This window comes from Caretta caretta, chromosome 8 (assembly GCF_965140235.1).
Source record: "Caretta caretta isolate rCarCar2 chromosome 8, rCarCar1.hap1, whole genome shotgun sequence".
Classification (NCBI taxonomy): domain Eukaryota; kingdom Metazoa; phylum Chordata; order Testudines; family Cheloniidae; genus Caretta; species Caretta caretta.
Window position 1 is genome coordinate 37,491,644 of NC_134213.1, and position 19,662 is coordinate 37,511,305.

At 50.9% G+C, this 19,662-nt stretch overlaps 1 protein-coding gene and 1 non-coding gene across 4 annotated transcripts; both read right to left on the minus strand.

The window, feature by feature from the left end:
• Positions 1 to 209: 209 nt before the first annotated feature.
• On the minus strand, positions 210 to 292 carry TRNAL-CAG (transfer RNA leucine (anticodon CAG)). Its single transcript has one exon. It is a non-coding gene; the product is annotated as a tRNA-Leu (tRNA).
• Positions 293 to 6,102: 5,810 nt separating this feature from the next.
• On the minus strand, positions 6,103 to 16,748 carry DND1 (DND microRNA-mediated repression inhibitor 1). Of its 3 annotated transcripts, none has more exons than XM_048860167.2 (5): positions 16,593 to 16,748; positions 13,986 to 14,103; positions 9,077 to 9,538; positions 8,064 to 8,483; positions 6,103 to 7,014 (listed from the first exon to the last, which is right to left on the minus strand). In XM_048860167.2, exons 1-5 carry the CDS (start codon positions 16,614 to 16,616, stop codon positions 6,962 to 6,964), a joined length of 1,077 nt encoding a protein of 358 aa, XP_048716124.2. In that variant the 5' UTR covers positions 16,617 to 16,748; the 3' UTR covers positions 6,103 to 6,961. The 3 variants fall into 3 exon arrangements, with proteins under 3 accessions (XP_048716124.2, XP_048716126.1, XP_048716125.2); XM_048860169.2 differs by having other exon boundaries at positions 6,103 to 7,285; positions 16,593 to 16,747; XM_048860168.2 differs by lacking the exon at positions 16,593 to 16,748 and adding an exon at positions 14,374 to 15,816.
• Positions 16,749 to 19,662: the final 2,914 nt, after the last annotated feature.

The following is a 19,662-nucleotide window of genomic DNA, read 5'->3' on the forward strand; positions in this document are numbered from 1 at the left end:
CGTCCTCACTCTCCTCTGTGCAGTCGAGCTTTCCTAGCCTGCCATTAGGCGAGGGTCGCTGCCCGTCTCTGGAATACGTGGCTGTGGGATACAGAAAAAGGCTGCACCCTATATAATATCACAGGCACAGCAGCTTATGCGAGACATTTACCACTTTCTAGCGCTAAGCACTCGCTGCTTTCAGGAGTGAATTTAATAAAAATAACATTTGTCAGAAGTGGGATTCGAACCCACGCCTCCAGGGGAGACTGCGACCTGAACGCAGCGCCTTAGACCGCTCGGCCATCCTGACAGCTGTAGAAAAAAACCCTTCCTGAAGGAAGCTGTGCTTACTTGCCAGGTTTACTGCTTCCAGGCACTTGCAGGACTTTGCTTTCCCCCGGCTGAACTCCCTGCTATTTCCTCCCCTTCCTCCTGCTGCATGCAGTGTGTCCATGGCTTGTTTCAATGTTTTGTGGTAAGCTGCCACCCTGTGGCTATTTTGAGCCATAGCAGTTAAACTGACTGCCACCTCCCCCCAGCTTACAGTGTCCTTTCAGCCCTGAGACTCCAGGCGAAGTTGTAGCAGTTTGTTTAACCCAGGGGTCTCAAGCTCAGGGCAGGGGGTCGGGCTGCAGAAGGGATGTGGGGTGCAGCAGGGGGGTCGGCTGCAGGAGGGGTTCATGGGGGGGCTATCCCAGCACACACCAGGGGCAGGGCAGGCTCCCTGCCTGCCTGCCCTGCCCCCGCACTGCTCTGGAAAGTGGCCGGGACTTGGGGGCAGGGGGGGCACAGGGGGTCTGTGTGTTGCCCTGGCCGCTCCTCCAGGTACCTCCCCCGAAGCTCCCATTGGCACAGCTCCCCCCTGCCCTACCCCCAGTGCGTGCCAGGCCAGAGCCTCTCTAGGTAAATGCTGGGGGGGGGGGGGGGCAGGGGTGCCGCAGGGAGCTGGCAGACTGCAGAAAATAACCCCTGGGCTGCATGCGGCCCACGTATTTGCAACCCCTGGTTTAGCCTACAGCCAGTGCCCTCACTTGTAGCACAAAAGACAACCAGGCCTTACCCCAACACCCTGCAGGAGACAGGCATGCTGCCATTTGGGATGAGCCCCATGGCCAGCTAATTGGCCCAAGAGTTTGAAAGCATAAAAGAGGATTTTGGGTCAGGCTGTCAGGTATTTAGGCACTACAGCAGCATAGGCACTTTTGAAAAATCCCATGAGGCACCTAAATACCTTTAAAGATCCAGCTTTCAGCACCTCACCACTTCAGACTCAACCACAGTGGCCTTGTTTCACTGACTGATCTTCTGTTAGCCTGCCCATTGCACCAAGACCTTGCTGATTACCTGTTCAGTTCATTTCATCTGGGGCACCCGGCACTGGCCACTGTCGGCAGACAGGATACAGGGCTAGATGGACCTCTAGTCTGACCCAGTAGGGCCATTCTTATGCTTTTACGACCTGGAGTGTTTGAGAGTTTGTTCATTTGCCATTTCTTTTTATTGCACCCCCTTGGGCCTGTGAACTCTTCAAAACAAGCACCTACTTAGTACATTTTACCCATTGTGCAGCACCTGGGATTGCTCTGCACTCCAGAAACCACTGACAGCTAAACTCTAAGCCCATAGGCAGCAAAAGCGAGGAACGTGCCCTTCTGCTACACCTCACTTGGGATCCTGTGTGTGGAAACAGCAGCATATGCAGCTGAGGCTTTTAACATTTCAGCAGTGACCAGTTAAAATGTTGTAAGCAGGGGAGTCTCCTGCCCCTTTATGTAAAGGCAGCTTTAAAAGCAGAGGTTCTCAGACTGGGAGTCATGAGCCTGCAGGAGGTAACGAGCTGTCAGCTCTGTAGGGCTCAGAGCCCAAAGCCTGGCCCTGTGTGGGGATAATAGCCCCTGCTAAATTAACCCCCCATTTTCAATTTATAAGGGGGGTGTCACTGAGAGGCCTGCTGTGTGAAATGGGTCACCAATACAAAAAGTTTGAGAACCACTCTCTTAAGAGTAACAGAGGCGAAGGAAAGAAGGAACAGGTGGCAGCGATAGACCATTTATAGGGGAAAAAAGCTCTTTGCTTTTTATAAATTAGCAACAAAAGGTGCTAAGGCTGATGTAGAGACTGCTGAGGCTGAGAGCTACTGCTACATGCTTAATGATTGAAAGGGGATGTGCTTGTAGCAAGACTTAGAACTGTGCCATGTTTTTATTACTGTAAAAGTCAGAGGCCCCTGTCACAGATCCACAGGCCCCATGTTCTTCAAGACAGCCCCTTCAGTACAGCAGCCTCCTCTGGGTCACACACTCACTAGGGGAGGCCTCTTGGCTTCTGTGTCCTAGGACCAAACCTCAGAGCTTTCAGCTCCACTGCTTCATGCCTTGAGCTCCCTGCAACAAGTCCCCCTGGATTGGGCACCTGAGAGAGACTGGCACACCCAAAGGGAGCAATGCACCCCCTACCCAACACTGGAGTGACTCAGCCAGTAGGAGGGTTTATTAGATGGCTGGAATGCCCTTAGTTACCCTAGAGAACAGAAAGTTACAGAATAGGTCATGTGGGTCAGTGCTGAACCCTCTGACTTCTTTAGTCCCCCTCAGGAAGCTTCTCTCCTGCCTCTAGCAGCCCACACTTAACAACCCCACCTGGCCCTCCTCAGTCCTTTGTTCTCCAGCTCATCACACGACAGTGGCTTCCTGTAGATGGTGGGCCATCCCCAGCCCTTTGTTGCTAGGTGCCAAGTGTATGACCAACTGGAGTGGCTATTGTGTGTGGGCCTCTCCCTGCACATGGGGACCCCGGCAGCTCGGCACTGATCACAGTTGTATCTCTGAGGCTATGAACACATTACAGTTTACATTGGTATAAGCTATGTCACTGAGGGTATGACTAAACAGCCCCTAAAGGCACATTAGTTACACTGACCTAAGCATCAGTGTGGACACTGCTATGTCAGTGGGAGAGCTTCCTGGGGACTGGAGTAATTTAGTTGATGGGAGAGCTCTCTCCTGGCAGCACAGCATGTCTGCACTAGCAGTACTGCATAGGTGCAGCTACACCATTGTAAGCTCTGTAGTGTAGCCATAGCCTGACTCTCTCCAAAGAGTAAACCACCTTCCCCCTGTCCCTATTTGATGAAACTAGTTAAATATGCACCACACAGGGAAACTGAGGCACACACCATAGTCATACAAAACATTAAAAATTCCCACTTCATCCCAAGCCCGAGGAAGAATAGGTGCTAGGTGCTGTACCCAACATATACAAAAAGGGCAGTTCCTCTGCCCAAGTGACAGTCTACCTGGACAAAGGGTGGGAGGAGAAACATTAAGTAATGCACTCACATAGCAAGTCAGTGTCTGAAGGACTTGAACCCCACTCTCAGGCCCCAGGATCTATGCCATGCTGCCTTCTGGTAGCACCTATTTAAACTAAATAGCCATCCCTTGACCTTCATCAAATCAACATACTTGGCCCTTTGCATAAGGGATTAAAAAAGCCCAACCTTCCACTATATAGCCGACTGCTCATGCATTGGCTGTAGCTTTTCTGATACTAGAGAGCAAGGTGAGGGAAGCTTAGGCTTTGTACATCACTGAAAAACACCAGTCTCTTCTGCTGCAGCTCACCTTTAACACACCAGGCCTGGCACACAGTCCACAGATGCTCTGGCCTGTACACAGCCCTCTCTCTCCTCTCCTGCCCTAGGCCTAGGTATAGGACGGGTTTCTGCTCCCTCCTTTCCAGAAACCAGTGACAGACAGGTGGGCAGCAGTACAAGGGCTCAGCGTGGTTATCCATAATCAGCCTTTCCCAAGTCAGGCCCCATTAAAAAAAGGTGTCAAGTTAGGCCTGGAATTCCAGGAGTGACCAGTGATTTTGGGTGCCAACATCTTGAATTTTAACCACATGGTGGGGTGGAAAACAGAGCCAGAGCAGGTTCATTCAAGGCCATGGCTCCCATCATCATCTCAAGCCCTAACAGCATCTAGACAGAGACATACTGAGGAGTTGCTCTGACAGAACTGGTCCAAGGCACCGCAGAGTTACCTGTGCCAGTTCATGCAGAGAACAGCTGTGACCACTCTGGTAGGTTGGGACAGAGACTAGGCAACACCACCCATGCAGGAGCAAGTCACACAAAAGGCAGCACAGTCCCTTTACTGCAAGAGCCATTTGCATGGAGAGTTTACAAGCCATTTCAGAAAGCACTCAGCTAGGAAGGACAGGGGGATGGTCACCCTCAGGGGAATGCACTAAGGAGCTGGGGCAGAGATGAGGGAAGGGAGTCCAGAGTGGAGAGTACTGTGCTTTGGCTGTCCTACACCAAGCCCTCCAACAGGGCTTTCCACACCGACAGCACATTCAGCAGTATGGAGTAGCCAGACTGTGTCCCAGATGGGCTGTTTGATCACAAAAGGATGCCTGTGGTACATCTCTTGCCTGCCTGCCTACCCACCCTACCACTAGGAGAGGGGGAACTCCCTAGTCTCATAACAGAAGAGCCTGACAAGGGGGGCGATGAGAGAAATGTGACAAGAGGGCAAGTGCCAGCAGATCCTTGGGAAACCTTATTGAATTAAGGGAGTTTCTGTACTATGGGGCTAGGGTGTACTCTCTAGGGGGACATGATGTGAGGCTAGGGGGATTCAAGGACTAGATTGAACAAGGTGGCAGATGAGAATGAATAGGTTGGAACCATCAGTGGGTTTCCTGGGAAATACTTTGGGAAGGGTTAATACAAATTCCCTTAACTCTACTTACACAAAACCAAGCCTGCCCGACATAGGCCCTAAGGAGAGGCTGCTGCTTATCGTACAAGAGGCTGGAGATCAAGGGCCTGAGCTGCATCACTAAAAAGGCCAAATCAGCCCTGTCTGGGCTCTAGTTCTGAATCAGACAGCTATGAACTTTTAAACAGGGGGGAAAGGGGTATGTATAGATGCTGAATTTGTAACAGCTAGTAGAGGCCTAGGATGGAGTGGGCATGAGCTCCAGGAAGCACTGTTCCTTGCATGGAGGTTTTTTTAGTGCTTTCAAAAAGTTTTCACATTAAGAATAAATGTACTTGCTTAAAAACTGGGTGTAACTGCAGGCAGTTACTCTGGGCATAAGCAGTGGAGAGGAAGCAAAGCACAGACAGTGGCCAGTTTATGCAGTCTGGCTTGCTAGGAATATCACAGTATAGGTAGGGAACTGCAGCACAGAAAACCACCTCTCAGGAGAGAGAATGAACTAGTCTCTGTCACTATCATGAGGTGACAGCAGGAAGCCAGAGAATTTAAGTAGGAGCCCACAGTGGAGCACAGGAGAGGAAGACAGGTGCAGCTGCACTGAACTGATAGATCTCCAAAGGAAGGGGCAGCTAGTTTCCCAGGAGGACATGAGCAACCACCATGAGGCAGGTGCTTCACTCCTAGCTGAGCCTTTGCATTCATCCCCAAAACCCCTCTTCAAAAACCCACAAGCTCCATCTCAGGATCAGAGCATCCGTCACCCCTTCCCAAGTTCTTTAAGGCCAGGGCAGCTCACCAGCAGACAGACCCTGGAGATGCTCAGTACCAGGAGTAAGGCTGAGCACCTGCCACTGCTCCCTGAAGCATTTAAGCTTCCACTTTACCTTCAGCAGCAGCTGGCCTTCTTGAACTGAGCTGCCCCCTGCCAGCAACTCCCCCTACACCTCAGCAGCTCCTCCCTAACCCTGCCAGCCCCAGGCATTAGCTAATGGAGAGATGAGGTTGAGCTTTTCAAGGCCCAAATGCCATGTGAGTGGACAGGCCAGTCTTGGAGACAAAGCAGTGGGGAGAGCAGAGCTCATGCTGCTGCGGGCAGGGACTGGGTAGTCAGAGGCTAGGCCGGAGGATACTCTAGAACAGCACCTCACTGGCCTGGCTTTGGGAAAGAAAGTGTAGCTGGCACAAGGGCAGCAGCATCTGGCTACTGCTGACAAGGAAGCCCACCAACGCTTCTGCTCCAGCAGGATGGCGACTCAGCATTGCAGCAGGGGAGAAGAACCCCTCCCCCTGAGCCCAAGCCAGCACTGGTGACAGAGGCAGGATCTATTCCACATACAGGGGGCCCAAAGGGCTGTTGGCACCATACTCCAGAGAAGACCAGACACAACAGTTGCCTTTCAGGCTTCTTTAATACAACCTCCCAACCCTTCAGTCAGAGTCTGAATGATCATTCATACACAGTGGCATGGACTGTCAACACCACTGGGGACTGGAGGACCCCAAATGCCATTTCCTTACAACCCCTTGCTCATAAATAGCTTGGTGCCTCAGAGAGGTGGTCACCATTTCCTCATTAAAAACAGCTCCCGTCACCATGCCAGCCGTGACCCTCCCCTACTTAGGCACTAGCAGGATTCAGGAAAGGCCTCCGCTCATGACTCAGCCCAGGAGGGATGCTTCCAACAGAGAACACTGGATTCTTCCAAACAGAGCGTAGGCCAGTGGAACAGGCAGCATTGCAGGGGGTGTTTCCCACCCAGCGCGTGTCCCATTCTCTTCCTTGCTTCATAGGACAGTTGTCTGACCTCATTGGCCAAGACCACAATAAAAAAACTCAACCAAGCTTTTAAAGCAAAGTAAACAACTTTCAAACAGAATGAGTCAAACAAAGAGCTAAGAGAACAAGATTTAGTCCCAGGAATTTAAACAGAGCAGCCCTTCCCCCAGATGAGGGTGGGGGAAGCAGAGGCTTGCTCAGTGCACCTGCAGGGCTTGCTACCAATATAGCTCTGTGCTGTACATGCCAGGGACAGTCATTAATTGCCCAGTCTAATAGCAGGGAGTTCCCCAGGCCCTCTCCAAAGAGCACTCTGGCAGGTGCATTTCAATACAAATAAAACCTTAACAGAACAAAAGAAAAATCTTCGAGCCTGGTCAGACTCACCCAGTCACCCAGCATGCATCTTCTTATGACCCCAGGACCTATGCAGATTGGGACCTTCATTGCCTGGCCAGTTTAGCTGGTCCCTCTATGATGGTATGTGGGAATCCCCATGACATGCACCTCCCTGGGTTACCGCACCTGGGCACAGCCAGAGCAGAGAACATAAAAACATTAAAAAAAAACAAAAAAAATCTGTGTCAAACATCTGAGAGAAAACACAAACAGGGACCAGAAGCAGCCTCTGCTCAGTGCCCACGTCCTGTAAAACCAGCTTACAAAATGTGAACACATCTACCCCACCCCTCCTCCCCTCAAGGGGCCAGAGACAGGAACACAAAGCCAATGCACTGAGCCCCAGAGGGGCAGCACACGGCTCTGTGGAAACATCCAGCCTACACCACCAGGCACCCTGTTGGGGAAGGAAAAGAGAATTAGAGCCATATGCAACACAGCAGAGAGCTAAACAGTCAGAGAGACAGTGTGCCCCGCCCCTTTCCCCATGCCTGAACACCCCTCCCCTTCCAAAATAGACTATTTACCCAGCCTTTCCTGCAGCTCACAGCTCCTCCTTCAGCTACAGCTCACATCAATACACTCCAGCCACTGGAGTGCTAGCACAGGAAGCCCATAACCCAGAGTCACTCTACTGGGTAGTATTTCACCTACCCTCCAGCAGGAGGCATTTCACATTCCTTTGATTCCTGCCCCCTTCCCCATCCTCGAAATCCCAAAGGTAACAGGAGATACTGGCATCCCCTAACTTGGACAGCAGGAAAAATCCTGCAAGCGAACAGATGTTTCCAAGATTAAACCTTGAAACAATTTTAGTTTCATCTTCCTTCTCGCTGGCTCATTTCACTTTCATTCTGAATTTCCCCCTCAGCCAGACTCAGGGCAGTTCATGCCTGGTCTCTAACTCTACCGGAAGTGTCTCACGCATAAGGACTAAGTTGCAATGGCTGGGTTGGGCATGCAGAAGAGGACTATCAACCACTGGCATTCCACTGGAAAGAATGTGCAAACATTTCTATGGTTCTTTCCTAAACCTACATAAAAAGGTCAAGATACCAGGCCGAGTTTGGTCCAACAGCATCCCTGTAACTGAGTCACTGGGTTTTTAATACCCTGGCTTTTGGGAGCTGTTCCCCTCAGCCCCAAGACCTCTGCAGAGCCGTGCACAGACTCACCCAAAGTTTTGAGCAGCTGCAGCGCTATGGCATTTTTGGCCTTGTCATGTCCACTCAAGCCAGATTTATCAGGTTTGATCCACATAAACCCACTGAAGGGGGATGGGTAACCTGGAATCACCACCTGATACCAGAACCGCAGCCAGCCGTCAGGGTTTGCTTGGACACATTTAGTTAGAAACACAGGGATTCCCAGCTGCTGCTTCTTGCACAGTGCGTTCAGGTAGTCTAACACACAGAGTGCCTGTGGCAAGGGGCACGTCACAGCATTACCAGGTGCCTGGCTTGGACTGTCCCTCTCGCAGCCACGAGGCTGCGAGCTTTCCGGGAAGGTTCTCTCCGAGTTGGCACGGAGTTTCTGCTTCATGTCTACTTTCAGCCAATCCACTTCGATTTCCTCTCCATACAGGCCCAAGTTACCTATGCACAAGAGGAAGCAGGTCTTAGTTTCAGAGCATTGGTGCTCCTGGTGCTGAGAATGGGGACGGTACATGCAAGAAAGCAAGAGGGAGTAAGAATGCACACAGATTCCTCCCCCCCACACTTATCAGGTATTGGACAAGACAGTTTGAGATCCTACTGATAATTCCCTGCAATTCTGGGTTGGGTTTACACTGACAATGGCTACAGGTTACCAGATATAGGCCTAAACTAGAGAAAACCCACCCCCAAACTCATCTAGCCTGAGGGACCAGCAACAGCTCTGCTGTCACTTCCAAGCTCTCCTTTCTGCCCTGGTGATTTATACCCCAGGAAAGCTGGGGCAATCAACTGCCACAAACAAAGGCAACATCCAAAAGGACATGGAAAGGGACAAGACAGTAACCAGTGTTGCCATTTTAAGGTGATATCATCCTATCAGGACAAGAGACTTAAGCAGATCAGAAGATACATGCACCCACTACTCCCAGACTAGTGCTCAGAGAAGCCACTGCCACTTCTGGGATCTGCAATGCCCCTTCCATTCTGACTCCTCTTGCCCTGGCCCACTCCTCCCCACAGAGGTGGAGTACCTTCCACTAGAGTTTTCTTGGCCATGGCTGCGGCTCGGTGGGAGTTGTATTTCAGCACTGCAAGCTGTCCCCCCTTCCGGGAGGGGCTGCGATACAGGGAGATGTTCAGGACCCCTGTTGTCACCTCCTGCAACAGTGTCTGCAGCTGGCCCTGCTCCACCAAGGACGACAGGCCATCCACACATAGCTCACACTTCTCAGTGCTCCTGCAAACCATGATGGGGCAGCCCTTCTGCACCTCAAAGTTGTTCAGAGCCGCAATAGCTACTTGTGCACTGCGCCGATTGCTGTACTTGGCATAGGCAAAGCCACGGTTGAGCCCGCTGAAGGTCATCATGAGGCGGAACTCATACAGCTTGCCCACGCTTTGGAAGAGAGGAATTAATTTGTTTTCATAGATGTCCTGAGGGAGTTTTCCAATAAATACCTCTGAGCCAGATAGAGGGGGCTCCCCGATCCAGCCTGTAGATACACAAAAGCCAAGCAGTAAGACAGACACCCCCAGTCTCCAACAACTGCGCTTCCCTGAAACTCAGTGCGACAAGAGGCTGTGCCACTGGAGAGCAAAGTGAACCAGGCCTCAGCTTACCCCTTATCTGCAGAAGGATCCTGGGTAGGCAATGAGCCTTGGACACCAGCTCTGCACACAGGACAGGCTGGAGCAGATCCAAAAGGGTAAAGAGCAAGGCCGTCCTGCTCAGTGGGAGAGGACAGAGGGAACCCTCTCATCCAGGGGTGAGAAATTTTAAAAAGGTTTCTTTGACTTAGTTTTTTAAATTATTATAAGTTTCTTTTTATAAGTAAACCTGTTTAAAAATGAAATCTGATTAATTGCTTAAAACATTTAAATTAAAAAAGTTAAATCCATGAGCTGCTATCAAAAAACTTGGAATTAAAGGCTACTTTTCTATAGGAAGAAAGGTCTTCCCCCAATTCTAACTTGGCTCTATAAGCTTTATAAATATGGCACAATAGGTCATGTACTGTATGAAAGGTTTTATTTAAAAAAATTATATGCTGTTGTGTTTAAATTCCAGTTACCATCCTAATGGAGCTTGACAAATCATTAGCAAAAAGTTAATTATCTAGCAAGTAAGCAGTATATCAGTCACCATTTTCTAACATACAATTAAGACTCTGAAAATGTTAAGCTATAAAGTTGCTTAGATACATGTGGCAAAAAGATGCACCAAATCTAGTGTCAAGGCTCTATTTAGTTGTAAAGCACCATGTTTTAAAGGGTACACCAACCAGTAAGACAGCACCTTTCTTTAAAAATAACTGGAGTACAAATGGAAAAGTTAATTAAAATCAGTATTCAAACAGAGGCTCTCGGTGATTTGAAGATCAGTGATCATCTTCAAAGGCCTTGATTTAAATCAATGCACCCTGCTCCTTTCACAGCACACCCTCCCTCTTGCTCACCCACCAGGCTGCTATGAGGGAAGCCAGCTGCTGGGTGCCCAGGTGTTTTAGCCTCCAGAACCTGACCCCCTCCCCCCCAACAACTGTCCCAGTCTGGGGGGGTCCCTTGGCATGCTCTCAAGGCACAGACCCTCTGTCTACACCCCTACTGCCCCAAGACCCTTGGGCTCAGTGCTGACCCTTCAGATCCACTCCCCTCATCTTAAAATACATCCTCCTCCATAACTCCATCCAAAAGCATGAAGAGGGCCCTACCAAATTCATGGCCCATTTTGGTAAATTTCATGGTCATTGGATTTTAAAATTTTAAATTGCATGGGTTCAGATATTTAAATCTGAAATGTCACGGTGTTGTGAGCATGGGAGTTCCGACCCAAAACGGGAGGGATCATGGGGAGATCGCAAGGCTATATTGTAGAGGGTTGCAGTATTGCCACTCGTACTTCTGGAGAGCTGGAGCCGCTGGCCGGGAGCCCGGGAGCCCAGTCTGCCGTCAGTGCTAGTGCCAGCAGCACAAGAGCTGGGTTCCTAGCCAGCTGCTGCTGAGCTTCCTGCAGCTGGGGGAGGCTTCCAGAGGTGGGTCTCTCCCAACCCTGGGAGTGGCCCATGCAGGGGACAAGGAAGTCCCATTCGTCCCCCCCCAGACCAGCCAGGATTAGCAGCTGGAGCCTGGCACATGGTAGAAGCCCCCAACTGAGGCCCCCCAGCTATCCCTTTCCCCAGCTCTGGACCAGGGTTCAGAGGCTAAGGGGACATTGGGTTGGCTGTGCATGGGGCAGGGTGACCAGAGTGCCTCCCAACCATAGCACCCTGGGCAGTTGCCCATATAATCCACCTGTAAGGCCAGCCCTGCCCCCAAAAAAGTGATGACCCCCTCATACCATGGTACCCTCACTTCTGCGCTGCTGGTGGTGGCGGCACTGCCTTCTGAGCTGGGTGCCCACCCAGAAGCCACTGCTCTCTGGCCACCCAGCTCTGAAGACAGCACAGAAGTAAGGGTGGCAGTACTGTGACCAATGGACAGATTTTGCAGGGGAGATCAGATTTCATGGTCTGTGATGCATATTTTATGCTTGTGAATTTGGTTGGGCCTTAAGCATGAGCCTTTTTGGTACCTCTGTGGGCTCAAGTGGTAGGTGTGAATGCTTAACACATACACACTTTGCACAGAAGTCCAACACATCCTTGATCTTTAAGAGAGAAAATTACTCAGGGTCTACCTACACTATAAACTTAAGCCATCCTCTATTAGGTTGACTTACTGTGGTAGTGCATATCTGCACTACTGTCCTTGGTTTGGTGGTGCACATCCTTACCAGAAGCGCTTCCACTGACCTAAAAGGGGCAGCGTGGGGAGCTGAGACCCTAGTCTTTCAATTTTGCTGGCAGCTCCCTGCAAGAGCCTGAGCTGCCCCCGCCCATGAACTGCCTCCCCATTCCTTGCCAGGAGCAGGGGGAAACCACCCGGGGTTTCTAGCCTCCTTGTTCCCGGCTCCAGAGCCATACAATTGACAAGACCGCCAACAAACATTCCCGGCTGGGAGCGGGGTCCAGCTACCCATCTCTCCAGGGGTACAAGAGGCAGTTGGGCTCTAGCTGCCTAGCTTCTTGTCAATTGACAAGAGCCAACAACTTCTGTAAGGAATGCAGTGTCTACACAGACACTGCGTTGCCCTAACTACACCTACATAAGCCCTACACCTCTCGTGGCAGTGGAGGAATTATACCTGTGTAGTGGGGCACTTGCATCGGCAGGACAAGGCTGCAGTGTAGACACTGACATAATTAGGTCGATGCAAGCTGCCTAACATCGACCTAACTGTAGAGTATACTATGCCTCAGACTACAGATCATTTAGAAAACCTAACTGCAACACCCCTCACTAGCTCACCCTGCCCTTGGCAGACAAACTCTCTTCAGGTTGTTTAGCAGGGTCCCTGGCCTCAGACTTCTACATGCTGGACTGCTTCTCCTGCATGGAGACAGGGGTGTCCCTAGACATTTTGGTGTCCTCCGCGGCTGGGGGGGGCCTGAGGGGGGAACTGCACCCCAGCACAAGCTGGCAGAGTGGAGCAGGTTGGGGCTGGGTCACTCCACTTCCTGCTGCCCAGTGATTGCAGAGCAAGTCCCACCCTGCACTCATGGTGTGACAGGAAGTGGAGTGACTGGGCCACAGCCCACTCCACTCTGTTCCTTTGGCTCCCAGCCTTGGGACTTGGAGGGCAGGGGGTAACTGCCCCCCCAGCACTCACTGGTGGTGCAATGTCTAGGAGTAGCCCTGCTCAGCACTCACAGAAATGGGGCCCATGACCCTGCATACCCCCACCCCCGGGTCACCTGTCTGTAGCTGTTGTGGGCTGCAGGGGTTCCCCCTTAACACATGCAGAACACCTGAGCAGGATAAGGTGGAGAAAGAGGACGACTTGGATGACACGCTGAGCAAGATCCTGCAAGCCAGAGCTGTATCAGATCACGAACAAAGGACCTGGAGGTTGAATACTGCAGACTGTATGGAAAAGGATAGAGTGGACAGGAGAAAGATGCAGGAGTCCCAACAGGAAAAGACAACAGATTTAGCAGGATATAATTGAGCTTCTCCAGCAGCAAAAATCCCTAGAGACTCTTGTGGGCCTACATGTTCAAACACAGGCTTGCCTCCCTTTGCAATCCATGGAGGGCTTCATCATATCACTCCAATACACCCTTCAACACTCTTCTCATGGCTCTACAAATACCAAAAAGATCGCGTATCCTGTGCTTGCAACGCTCATGATAATAGTGCAGAGCTGTACAGACTCCATGCTTCTATTAGAGATGGCTAACAGTGACAAGCCCTGCCTGGGTTCATAGGACTTTCAAAACAGGAGCAAAAATTATGGGGTAGAGATGTTATGCTATGCAGAAAGTTGCATGATGGGAACTTGACCCTGCAGTTCCACCCACCCCTGCACAACTTGTTTCTACCCCTCCACACATTGCCAAAAGTTCCCAATGGCACTTGCACATCAGGATACCTACCCACTGCATATAGTTATAGGCACTCCTAGTGAGCGTGCAGAGCACCAATGCAAGGAGCCAAGCATACAAGTGATATAACTGCAGCAGCTTTATGCCTATGTAACGTGCACTGGCAAGAGTTTGTAGTGTGGATGTGTCCCAATGTGCTTCACCTTGGGTAAGTCATAACCGCATTCAAATGCCAGGGACAATGTTGTGTCAGACATGATATATCCTTGCCAGCAGAGGTGGAAAGACACACATACACACACGATACTAGTTTTCATAGCAACAGCTTCACAGTATCAACCAAAATTCTTACATTGTACAGACGCCCCCATATCACCACACTTCCTCATCAGGAAACTTATCTAGGTTTTCCATTCATTGCTACCCATCATGGAGCTGTGAATGGACTCAGCAGTTTGGAACCAGTAGAGTGACTGTATTTCTATGCCTAAAGTAACTGAAAAAGTGGTCAACTTACCTGGAGGAGGGCCTCCATACTTCCTCTGACCATTGACCTGCACCAGTTGGATGCCAGTCGTCTTCACCCAGGCCAACAGGGCTGTTTTGTTGTTCTGATTGATGGCATCACTCCACATCTGTCAAGGAACCAGACGGATACTTTGTCCAAGGTTGGCCCAGTGGTTATTTCTGACCTCATGTCTGAGGCCTTCAGAGGAAGCGAGTTAGCAGTGACCCACACCACCAGCAGACAGACACCCATTTACAACCCTCCTCCAAAAACTACCACCAACCGGTATGTAAAACTTTAGACTGCGCTTTCTTATTCTCCAGGGTCAGAGAACATGTGACAAGACTCCTATATCACAGAGACTTCCGGTGGCTCTACTCAGTCAAGGTTCACCTACCTGGTCTGGTTAAATGGAGCCATAGTAGATCCAGTGTTGCAGGGAGGCCTCATCAGCTCACTCCCACTTACTCCATGGTGATGAGGACCTATGAAGCTCCCTAGATTCCAGCAAAGACTCCAGAATGAAGTCCAGGTTGCAGAAGGTTTTCAAGAGGAAAAACCTCAGTATTAGAGAATAACTTAAGAGTAATACATAAAAAGGTGTTCAGACACCTTGAAGAAAGCAGTCAGACAGCCACCAACTCAGACTGATGCTAAGACAGGACATCTGGAAAAGGATGGCAGAGAGAATATCATACTGCTGTGACAGCCTCTGACACACTCACTCCAGTTAGAAGCTACATTTCCTAAGACTTAAATTGCAACTCAGCTGGAGAAATATTGGTTAAGTGGCAGCTCCCATACCCCACCCAAAGAGAAATCAGCATCTTTCCTAGGAATGGAGACTCTACAACAAGAAGTTACTAAAACCTTTTCTACATGGGACAATTGCATCAGTTTCACTCAAGTTTTTTTTTTTTAAACCCACTTTTAATTAAACTGGCACAAACCCCTGTGTAGAGGCTCTTATCCTGGTTTCAAAACAAGGATGTTTTGATTTAGCTTAATGTGATTAGAAGTCAGTTTAAGTTGCACTGAAATAAGTACATCCACACAGGGGTCTGCATTAGTTTAACTAGATTGGGTTAGACATCACCCTTTATATACCATGTAGCAAGCATTTTAGAGACCGCTCTCAAGCCTCAACATTAGTTTCTACACCTAGTACATATTTAGTTGTACTGTTTTCTAAAGCAGGTAAAATCCTTCCAGAAGACAGAGATTAGAGAGCAGGAAAGTGATTGGCCCTAAACCGCCTAGTTCTCTAAACCAGCAACAATGCCCCCTACATACAGAATCAAACATGCGAGAGCACCTCATGGGGGCTTAACACAGCCATGAGATGGCCATAATGCATGTTAAGATTTTAAGTCACCTTCCTTCTCCCCTTTTCAAGATGGGCTTCCTCCCCAGTTTGGGTTGTCATTGTTGGGTTGTCTAAAAGTGTTTTAGGAAGATTATTTTCTCCCTCTAATCTGGGTATGCAGCACCCTGCCACCAAATCTAAGCAACTTGCATATCTTGACAAGAAACATGGTCTCGTTGCAATAGCCAGCTGAAGGGAGTGATAGCTGAGCAGTTGGGAACACCTGTGTCAGCCAAAAAAAGGCAGTGGGTGTGTGTCAGAACCATCAAAATACAACAGATAGTGCCAGGGGCAGCCCAAACAAACAGACTGACATTTACAGATAAATAAAACCAAAAAAGTGTAGCTAAATCCTGGGGAGAGTTAAGTTAGTTTATCTCTGATTGTTTGGCGGCTCCAAGCCTTTGAGGGATCAGTACCACTCAGACACGGATTTCCAGACTCCACCCCCACCTTTTCCTGGAGTTCCACTCCCTCCCCTGCTCCTCCGCAGGGACGGGCATCACCCCACACCTCCTCGCTGGTCTCCCACCTCAGGGCGCACACAACCTCCGTGCTCCTCCATTCTGACAAGGGCGCCACCCCAGGCCCAGCCTCTTGGGACCCATGGGGGGGGGGGGAAGAGCTCGCAGAGGGGACCCAAGTTCATTAACGCTCCCTGGGGCGGACTCCTCTCCGCAAAGCGCCTGTTTAGGGGAGTCTCCGGGCAGCGAGTTCGGCCCCTTGGCCAGACCCGCAGCAAAACGGGCCGGAACCTGCTGCAAGGCTCCGCCAGGCCCCTGAACCTAGCACTTGCCATCCAGCGCCAGCTTGCGGAGCGACGCCGATTCTACCCCTTCCTAGCGGGTCAGCATCGGGAGCACTCGAGCGGCTACCCCAGAACACCGGCGGCGTCGCAGATCCCCTCCATACGGGCACCCCCCGCACCAGGAGGGTCCGGACGCCCCCGCCCTGCCCGAGGAGCCGCTCACAACGAAGCTCTCTCCGCGGCCGGCAGATGGGTCGGGCCCCCTGGGGCCGGGGAAGCGCTGAGCGCCGCTCCAGGAGCCCTGTACCGGCGGAAGGCGCCGCAACAGCCAAAGGGGCTGCGCCGCCCGAGGAGGCTGGAGGTTCCCCCTGCCCTCCGGGAGGGGGAGGCAAGAGGGGACCGGAACTACCCAGGGGCACATGCTCGGCACCAGAGCCCAGGCCCCCTTGCTCGGGCCGCTATCCAGCCAGGCGAGCCCCGGGAAAGGCCCCAGGGCGCTCACCTGCGCCTCCAGCGCGCCCTCCATGCTGCGCCAGCGAAATCCCTCGCAGGGGTGGCTCCGCCCGTCGCCCCTTTATAGCCGCCCCAGGCCTGGAAGCTTCCAGCGGCCCCGACCGGGGCTCGCTCATTGGGCGTTGGCTGGGCTCACCCCGCCCCCCGGGGGTTAGGGTGGAGCCGGCCTCGGCCCTGGACGTCGGCGAGGCGCCTCGCTCCGGCACCAAGGGTCAGGGGGCTGCGGCAAAGTTGCCGTCTCCAGTCATCGTTACAAAGTTACAGCCCGAGGGGGCCTGCGGAGAGGGGCGCTGCTCCCAGCAGCTCCCGTGCCAGGTCTGCCAGCAGGGCAAGGGGCCAGACGGGCAGTGTCCCCACGGAAGGGGTGGGAGCCCCAGCTGATCCCCCGAGGGTACAGCAGTAAGGCGGATAGCACCTGCCACTTCTTCCTGTTCCAGAGCACTGAAGGATGGTTATGCACAGAACCCCCCCCACCCTCCCCATTAGGTCCCTTACTGTGCCGACACTCACACTCATGATAAAGACCACGAGAAGTAATGGCTGCAGGAACCCACAACTACTACTAGCCCAATGCCCTGGTAGGCCCAGCTACTGTCGAACCCTGAGGGCTTGATGCTGGCAAGATTCAGAATAGCATAAGGGAACTGAACAGGAATAGAGACTGCTCAGGAACCAATGCTGGCTTAACACAACGAAATGTCCCTGCATTTGCTAGCAGGGTCAGAGAAAGGCAACATGTTCTGGGGCGGTTTGTGCACTGCCCTGCATGAACATGGCTAGCAAAGTGTCATGCTCCCCCCTCTCTCTAGTCCAGTCGTTTCAGATACTGTTGCCCTAGCAGTCAACAAGTTTTTTGCAGAAACTTACAGCTACCTACTCATAACCAGCTTCTCTGGAAAAGAAAGCAGGCACCAGAGCCAGCCAAACCCACCCAGTTCTGATTTTTCAGGGAAAGTGGCTCATGGAGAAGACACGTTTCTGCATTTCTTTTCTCACAGAATTAATAGAACCGCTTCCAGCCCTATCCAACCCAACCCAGCACAACTTTGGTTTGTTCAGAAGAAGTTTTAAAGGAAAACAGCAGTGATCAGTTGTAGCACCTTGGAGTCAAGTATTATTAAATCAGAGGTGCCCTTTGAAGTAAGTGGAATATCAGGGTTGGATCCTGTTCTATTTGCTTAGGAACCTTAATCCTTAGCCCACCCTCTCTGTACCACCACCAGTTATCTCAGTGAAACCTCCCCTATACTGATACTCTAATGAGAATTAAGGTTTTGCTGACTGTATGACTTTAATAATTCAGCACCCATTTAAATGCATGAAAAAGTAGCAACTCTGCAGTTTTCTTTCTTGCTAGTTGGAAAGCAGGTGCCAGTTCCTACATTTAAAAAGTGTGCTAAGTGTGACCACTCTTACCTTGAAAGAAAAATAGGAGCTGCTGTCTCATTAATTTATGCTCTTGAGTTTTACTTTTAAGTATACAAACAGGACAGTCTGCTGAAGATGCAACATTTGATTTAAAGTGATTTAGGTGACATTTCAATGCATGCAACTTTCTAATCAGTCTGGGATATTTCCAAAAGGCTCAGATCATTAGGCATCCAACTTCCACTAAATTTAATGGGATTTGGACAAATTTGAAAATTCCAGCCTTGGACAAAAACACTTAAATAGCATTAGGGTTTGACACAGAAGAAGGGGAGCGGTTAAGACTCACTTAAGTGATTAATCTTGAGAGAGAGGATTTGGGACAAAGATTAGGTGAATGGTCTCAGAAGTAAACAATTCTACATTCTACAAGCCCGAAAGGGATGCAGAGGGGCAGAAATGTCTAAGGTTTAGACAGGCTATAGCAAGGGTGGGGTAACTTTTTGGGACAAGGCCACATCTGGAAATAGAAATTGTATGGCAGCCTATGAATGCTCACAAAATTGGGGTTGGGGTGCAGGAGGGGGTGCGGGCTCTGGGGTGAGGCCAGAAATGAGTTCAGAGTGCGGGAGGGGACTCTGAGCTGGGGTGGGGGAGTGGGGTGCAGGCTCTGGCTGGGGGGTGCAGGCTCTGGGGTGGGGCTGGGGATGAGAGGTTTGGGGTGCAGGAGGGTGCTCTGGGCTGGGACTGAGGGGTTTGGAGGGCATGGGAGGGATTAGGACTGGGGAAGGGGGTCAGAGCGTGGGGTGAGGCTCAGGGGTGCAGGCTCCGAGTGGTACTTACCTCAAGTGGCTCCGAGAAGCAGCAGCATGTCCCTTCTCCGGCTCCTCCACAGAGGAGTGGCCAGGCAGCTCCAATTGGAGCGCATAGGAGCAGGAGCAGGGTCACGCCGCGGCTTCCAGGAGCCACATGGAGCATCCCCCAACCCTGCGCCCTGGCTGGAGCGGGGCCATGCCATGGCTTCCAGGAGCTGCGTGGTGACGCCCCCGACCGGAGCGGGGCAAGCCCCAGACCCCACTCCCCAGTGGGAGCTTGCAGGCCACCTTAAAATGGCTCGCAGGCTGCAGTTTGCCCACCCCTGGGCTTTAGTATAGTTCTTATGGCACTGAAATAGTAGAGGAAGAAGAGCTGATAAACCCTACTGACTGGTAAACTTAACCCAATAAGCAGCAGCCAAAGCAAAGGTGGCTAAAAATATATTGAGGTTTTTGCAGGGGAGTGCGTTGTGAGAGCTCAAGGAGATTATCAAGTGATAGTACACTGCACTGGGTAAAGACTTTTTGGAGTAATTTGGGCAGCATAGAGCAACTAAAATAATGAGACAGATAAAACTGGGATTATTTAGTTCTGAGAAAAGGGAGTTCTGAGAAATTGAGAGGGAGCTGACTGCAGTACATCTGCTTGCTAAGGGTTATCCTCCAATTAAACTGAACGTGTCTGAGGTCACTGGGTAAACCAGAACTAGGGCGCACAAGTTTAAAGGATCCCATGTAAACCAAATTAAAGTAGGGATTATTTTACAGACTGGTGAAGAGAAAACAATGGAGGTGATGGAATCAAGTCCTAATGCATTTAAACCACAATGGGAGGACTCTATGGAATTTTATACATTAAAGGGGGGATTAGGAGCA

Bases quoted from the DNA above. Each gene is read 5' to 3' on its own strand.
- DND1 (XM_048860167.2), bottom strand. From the start codon at position 16,616: ATGGAGGGCGCGCTGGAGGCGCAG. The intron at 14,104-16,592 runs GTGAGCGCCCTG...GTTCCTTGACAG, and splicing joins AGGGCGCGCTGGAGGCGCAG to ATGTGGAGTGATGCCATCAA. The intron at 7,015-8,063 runs GTGAGTCTGTGC...GGCTGTGCCCAG, and splicing joins GCAGCTGCTCAAAACTTTGG to GTGCGGTAACCCAGGGAGGT.